The sequence below is a fragment of the Triticum aestivum genome, chromosome 2D, assembly GCF_018294505.1.
Source record: "Triticum aestivum cultivar Chinese Spring chromosome 2D, IWGSC CS RefSeq v2.1, whole genome shotgun sequence".
Taxonomy (NCBI): domain Eukaryota; kingdom Viridiplantae; phylum Streptophyta; class Magnoliopsida; order Poales; family Poaceae; genus Triticum; species Triticum aestivum.
This window is the reverse complement of record NC_057799.1, coordinates 46,234,071-46,241,036: the sequence shown is the minus strand read 5'-3', so window position 1 is coordinate 46,241,036 and position 6,966 is coordinate 46,234,071. Positions and strand designations below refer to the sequence as shown.

Here is a 6,966-nt window from a genome sequence, read left to right as displayed (position 1 = left end):
TCCTGGCTCCTCTGGGATGGTGCACGGCCTCGGCCGTGACCTCGTCCTGATCTGCTGCGTCCTCTTCTTTCTCCCGGTCCCCAGCCAGGTCCTCTGAACCACGTTGCCCGTAGATTCTTGTAAACCAAAGCCTCAGGGGGTGAACACCGTCACCATGCTCTTTAAATTGGTGACCAAGGTGGCTGCATACGGCGCACCAGTCAGGTAATCGCTCGTATTTCACCAGAAAATTTTCCTTTTACCTTCTTTCACCACCGAGACTGCATTTTTTAGTGGACGGTGAACATTGATCTTAACCCTAACCCGGACAAAATTACCTTCAAAATCTTGTGACTTCGGTTCGGCGTATATATACTGCCCAATCTTCCCTGGTAGGGCTTTGATCATCGGGAAATAACCATCAGGGAAGTCGTGTATTTGAGCCCATATATCCAACATGTCCAGATTTACCTCTGATGGCTTAGTGAACCCATCATACTATGCAAGCACCACAGCGTTCCCTTTGAAGGTCCAAGGTCCCTCCACCATGACGCGTTCCCAATCACCCAGGCAAGAGAACTGCATTGTGTAGAGATTTTCTTCGAGCGGACGGATCTTCACCTCCTGCGCCAGATCCCAGGCAGCCCTCATATTGCGAAAGAACCAATACTGGCTATAGCTCTTTGGTGTGTGAACTCTCGCGATTGCCATCCACCGCGTAGCCGCATCCGCTGGTACATCTTGCTCTTCAAAAACCACGTCATCCAAGTCATCCTCAGTGATGCCCAGATTCTTCATCATCTCCTCCACATCCTTAGCCTCCGCACCAGAACCAGACGCGCGGCTTGCCATATCTCCAAACCCTAACCTGACGACAACAGCGGATCACCAGGTTTTGACGAAACCCTAACTGCCTTCCTGCCTCCACAAAAATCCTGCCGAGGTCAAGACCGGAGGCGATACAAGATCGCCCTTTGATCGGTCCTAGCCTGGCTGAGAATCGGAGGGAAACCCGGCGAGGGGATGAGTTGGTCTCAACGGCGGCTCGAGGAGTCGCCGAGAGGAAACAGAAACCCTAACAGGAGGGGACGTAGCGGTCCGTAAAGGAGTGGCGTGTGGGTCTCGTTGCTGTTGGACGCAATGAGAGAGGAGGGTGCGTAAGGAGCTTCATTAAATTTGTCAAGGAACCGGCCCATCTACATATAGCAGTGATGGACCTCCTTCCATCATCTCTCTAAAATCTGTGTCGCATTGTCTACTATCTCTGTACTTATACTACTTTAAAAGAATGTAAAGTTTCGTGTTTAATTTTTTTGATAATCACCTTAATTTACTTACCTTCTGAATTAGTTTCACGTTAACTTACTTACCAAACTTCTCGGCAAAATATAACATAAATCACGGGCAGATAAATCACAAGCTAACGTAGTACAATATTTATATCCCGTTGCAACACACATACATTGTCCTAGTTCTTAAAAAAACATCTTGGCGCTATCTTCGAGGCTTGTTTAAGCTCGCCGCGATTTGAAAAATCCTGCATCACTTTTTCTTGAACATCAGTACATACACAAGCGCTCATATAAACGCGCATACACTCACCCCAATGAACGCACACAAGCACACCCTACCCCGAGGAGCACCTCCGAGAGACTTATACGGCATATCATCTTGAGATTTTACGAAGTTACCATAGACGCTTCGTAGTCGACGGGAACCTCTCCTTCCACTGAACGCGTATCGCCGGAAATTCTGAAATAAATTTAGGATAAATGCGAGCGCCAACACTTGAAACCTGGTGCATCAGGGATACCACTGCACATCTAACCATCCAAGCATAGATTGGTTCGCAAATCTTACATCACTTGGCAGGTTTATTTGCATCTTATAATCACCAAGTCCAAATGGAAAATCCAACCGAATAGCTAAGGTAGAAGCAGGGATACCGTGTTGAGCAGCCGGCCACCTCTATAATTAAAAGATCAGAAGAACCAAACTGATCCATATGTCACCCGGCCTGCTATTTCACATTTGAAAATTAAAGAGGAAGATGCAGACAATTTCATGGCCTGCTCCCGACAGTCAGCAGCTTCTCTGCAAGTGGATGCAGACCTGGTTCTGGTTGTGTGACCTGCGTCTGCTTGGATTTATCCTGCGCTTCCATCTGGGGACAGTTCAGACAAAGACTCGTTCCTCACCCCCTGCCATGGGCTCTGGAGCTTAATTGCACCCGTTCCCGCCAAGAATCAAGCAGCGGGGAAGAAGAAAACCCGTTGCCGCTTGTGGTCGACGACCACGACCATGGAGGTCATGCACGCTCGCCTCGCCCTCGTCTTCCTCCTGTTCGTCGCGCTTGCGGCGGCACAGCCGCTGCCGGCGCCGGCGCCTGCCGACGTGGGTTGCAACGGCGTCTTCCTCACCTACGCCCCCGAGGCCCACCAAAGGATCAGGCCGTTCGTGGACCCCGCCGCCGCCGCGGCCGGCAGGCAGCCCTACTCCTTCCGCGCCAGCGCCACCGTCCTCAACAACGGCGTCCGCACGCTCCCCTCGTGGGCGCTGCTGGTCGCCTTCGCGCACGGCGAGATTCTTGTCAGTCTCGACGGCGCCGTGCTCACCTTCGGGGACGACCTGCCGTACAACACCACGGCGGCCGGAGGCGGCGCGACGTCCTTGTCTGGGAACCCGCAGACGGACCTCCTCACGCCGATCGCCACAGCCGGCGACCTGACCAGGATACAGGCGACGGTGAAGCTGGTCGGGACGCTGTTCGCGGGGCCAGAGCCGGTCGTGACCCTCCCGTCCGCGATCTCGCTGGCCGACCCCGCGTACTCCTGCTTGCCTGTCGCCACCGCGCCGAGTGTCCTCTCCGCGTGCTGCGTGCTGATTGCGCCAGACCAGCCCTCGGCCGTGCCGCCGGCGGCCGGGAACACCTACCTCCCGCGCGTCACCGGCGACCTCGTCATCACCTACGACGTGCTCCAGGCGCACGAGACCACGTATCTGGCGCTGGTGACGCTCGAGAACAACGCGGCGATGGGCCGGCTCGACGGGTGGGAGCTGTCGTGGGAGTGGCGGCGCGGCGAGTTCGTCAACTCCATGAGAGGCGCGTACCCGCGGGAGGTGGACACGAGAGGCTGCCTCTACGGCCCGCAGGGGCAGTACTACAAGGACCTCGACTTCTCCAAGGTGCTCAACTGCGAGCGCCGGCCGGTGGTGCACGACCTGCCGCCGTCGCGGCGCGACGACAAGTCCCTCGGTCAGATCGAGCACTGCTGCAGGAACGGCACCATCCTGCCCAAGACCATGGACGAGGCGCAGTCCAGGTCGGCGTTCCAGATGGAGGTGTACAAGATGCCGCCGGACCTGAACCGGACGGCCAGGCCGCACGCCCCGGCCAACTTCAGGATCTCCGGCGCGTCGCCGCTCAACCAGGCGTACGCGTGCGGGCAGCCGGCGCTGGTGAGCCCCACGGAGTTCCCGGACCCGAGCGGGCTCGTCTCCACGACGCTCGCCGTCTCGACGTGGCAGGCGGTGTGCAACATGACCGTCGACGACTCCAAACCGTCCAAGCCGCCGCAGTGCTGCGTGTCCTTCTCCGCCTTCTACAACGAGTCGGTGATCCCCTGCAGCACCTGCGCGTGCGGCTGCCCCGCCTCCACCCCGGCGGCGCCTACGACGACCTGCAGCACGACGGCGCCGGCGCTGCTCCTGCCGCCGCACGCGCTGCTGATGCCGTTCGAGTGGCGGGCCAAGGAGACGCTCAAGTGGTATCACGACGAGGAGCTGGGCGCGCCGCCGAACCCGACGCCGTGCGGCGACAGCTGCGGGGTGAGCGTGAACTGGCACGTCGCCACGGACGCGGCTGGCGGGTGGAGCGCGCGGGTGACGCTGTTCAACTGGGAGGAGGGCGCGGACATGCGCGACTGGTTCGCCACCGTCGTCATGGACGACAAGGTGTACGGCGGGTTCGAGCAGGCCTACTCGTTCAACGCCACCGCCGTCGGGGACGGCGCCATCTTCATGCGCGGCAGGGAAGGCTTCGAGCTCCTGCTGAGGGAGAGCAACGTGAGCGGCGTGGACTACCCCGTGCCCGGGAAGCAGCAGTCCGTGCTCTCCTTCACCAAAAAGAATGGCCCCGGCGATGTCGACGTGGTTGGCGGCGACGGGTTCCCGACCAAGGTCTTCTTCAACGGCGAGGAGTGCGCCATGCCGCAGATGATTCCGAGCCAGGGGGTTGGTATTCGCGCTAGCCGTGGTGTTCTCGTGCTTTTGCTATTCTTATTATTCTTCTAGAATTTTCGGTCCTGCATTTGACATGATTACAATTGAATTTTGAAGCAAATTTTCCTTTTTTTTAAAGAAAGGTCTCTGGTTCCACCCAATTTTTTCCTTTATTGAATGATTTCCAGTGTAGACTTTGGTATATCACACAGAGAGAAAACTCACCAAGTAAATACCATAGACGCTTAGAGCATCTCTAGCACATCCCGTGTCTGATATAATTACACGATAGTACCACATTTAGGATGGTGGTGGCGAATTGGTACCATTTTTTGAAATTTTTACGTGTCAGTACCACGTTTGGGTCGAACCGTTGCAAATCGAGCTAATCTTTGTATTCCTACGTATTGACGCTGGAATTGACCGCCCGGGCCCGCGTGTCAGCTACCACGCTGGCGAATCGGCACCGGCCCGCTCGCTCGATACGTGCGGTCCGGCTCGAACCGGACCGGCCCGTGCTCTGTCTCTCCCTCTCCTTTCTTCTCTTCCCCTGTTCGTCGACGAACCCTAGCTCCCTCGCGCGTCTCTACGGCGATGGCGGCGGCGACCCCGGGTGGTGGTGGCGGCAGCGGCGGTGGCGGCAACGGCGATGGCGGCGGCGCAAACATTCCCCTCTTCGGCAGCGGCGCGGCAGGAGGAATCGAGGGGAGATCTCCAATCGAGGGCGGCGACGGCTACTCGAGCTCTGAGTATTCCAGCGACGACGACGAGTTCATGGAGCCCGCACTGTCCATGGAGCAGCGGGTACGGCTGGCACAACAATGGGTGGCGAACCCTAGCAATAGCCACGAGCTGACCCACGGGCTCGGCGGCGTCCTGTAAGTTTCTGTTTCTGTCTTTTTTTTCTTCTCATTTATTTGCTAATTAGGGTTATAGTGTACTGATTAGGCAAATTGCATGTGAATTGTAGTTTATATGAAGACATATGGAATGTTAGGATCCATTTTGACAATAATGATCTGTTAGAGAGGAAGTTAAGCTGTTCAGATGTGACATATCTGAATATGGTTGCATTGATGGAAACACAAGGCTTTAGTATTGATAATTCACTGCTGTTTTACATGGAGACCCCAGGAGAGCAGGGTTTGGAATTGGTTGATAGTAATGTTAAACTACAGTTGATCAAGAGGCAGAATGAGGAGAGTTTGGTGCTTAATTTGCTATTTAGGGCTTGTCCACCAGCTATCAGTGTAGCACAAAAGGGTTTTGTAGAGAAGCAAAAATTAGATGCAACTGTTTATTCCGAGCCTGTGGTTTATGATCTGGCTGATCCTCCTGTGTATGCTATTGATCAGTAAGGTGTAGCTTATGAAGGTCAGAGTAGCTGCTCTATTGCAGCTGTAGGCCCTGCTGTTTTAACACAAGAGAGCAGGAGTGTTCTAAATCCAAAGTTAAAAGAAGTTGTGGAAGAAGAACAAGATGGCTATGATGGCAGTTATGCATCTTCATCTGAAGGGCAATATGACAGTGACACTAACCCTTATTATATTGGGGATTTAAGGTCTAACTATAATGAGGAAATGAATGATGCTGAAGACATGGAGATGGAAGAGGGAAACAGACAGAGAGAGGAAGAAGTACAAGAACAACATGAGGAAGAAGCAGAGGATGAAGAATCAGAAGAAGAAACAGAGGAGGAAGAACAAGTGCATTATGAGGGTGACACAGAGGTAGAGGAATTATTTGATTTGGAGGATGATGACCCTATTGTTCCAGAAGAGGAAGAAAAAATATCTGTGCCAACAAAGAAGAAGCAGAAGCTGCAAGTAAGGAGGGGACCAACAACAAGGTCACATTCCAGTGTTTTAGAAGAAGTGCAACCTGATTGGAAACCATCATCAGATGAAGAAGATAATAGTTTACTGAAGGGCAGTGAAGATGATGGGTTTCAGCCACTAGCATTTGTGCTACCTCAAAGAAGGAAGAGCAAGGCAAAGAAGAGGCCACCTAGAGTATGGTACAATGAGGATTTGGAGCAAACACACCAACAACTACAACTGCATATGTGTTTCAGAGATACATCAATTCAGAGATGCTTTGTTGAGCTTGCACATCACTCAGTGCAGAGACTTCAAGTATCACAGGAACTCAGATCAGCAGATCATTGTGCATTGCAAGAATTCACAATGCAAGTTCTGCATTGTGGCAGCTATTATAAAAGGGGAAAACACTTTTGCAATTAAGAAGATGAGAATACAACACACTTTCCCTAGTTCTACTGAAACAACCAGGGTAAGTGCCAAGTGGCTTGCAAAGCAATATGAGCCACTATTCAGATCTGATGTCACTACTAGCATACATACACTTATTGATGCCTGCATGGAAAAGTATGGTGTGGATGTGCCCAAGGCTATGGCATATAGGGCAAAAAACCTAGCTGTTGAGGCTGTGTTGGGAGATCATAAGAAGCAATACCCAAGGCTGAGAGACTATGCTCAGACTGTCATGGATACAAACCCTGGGAGTAGAGTTGTAGTCAGCACTGTAACTCCAAGAGCCACTGAAAAAATCCCACATCCAGGACCCAGATTCCATGCCATGTTTTACTGCATCAATGGAGCAAGGGAGGGATTTCTACAGGGGTGTAGACCATTCATTGGTTAGTTTATTTTAGCTTGTACACTACTTTGATGTTGTTAGTTTCAATAGCTTGCACATATAAATGCATTTAACATGTTATGTTTACTTCCTGTTTTAGGTATTGAT

General features: G+C 52.8%; 1 protein-coding gene across 1 annotated transcript; it reads left to right on the top strand.

The window, feature by feature from the left end:
* The first annotated feature begins 2,280 nt into the window (after positions 1–2,280).
* On the top strand, positions 2,281–4,308 carry LOC123055623 (COBRA-like protein 7). Its single transcript, XM_044479560.1, has one exon. The coding sequence runs from the start codon at positions 2,281–2,283 to the stop codon at positions 4,270–4,272; it is 1,992 nt and encodes a 663-aa protein (XP_044335495.1). The 3' UTR covers positions 4,273–4,308.
* Positions 4,309–6,966: the final 2,658 nt, after the last annotated feature.

Excerpts from the sequence above, each read along its gene's own strand:
- LOC123055623 (XM_044479560.1), top strand. The coding sequence starts at position 2,281 with ATGGAGGTCATGCACGCTCGCCTCGCCCTCGTCTTCCTCCTGTTCGTC.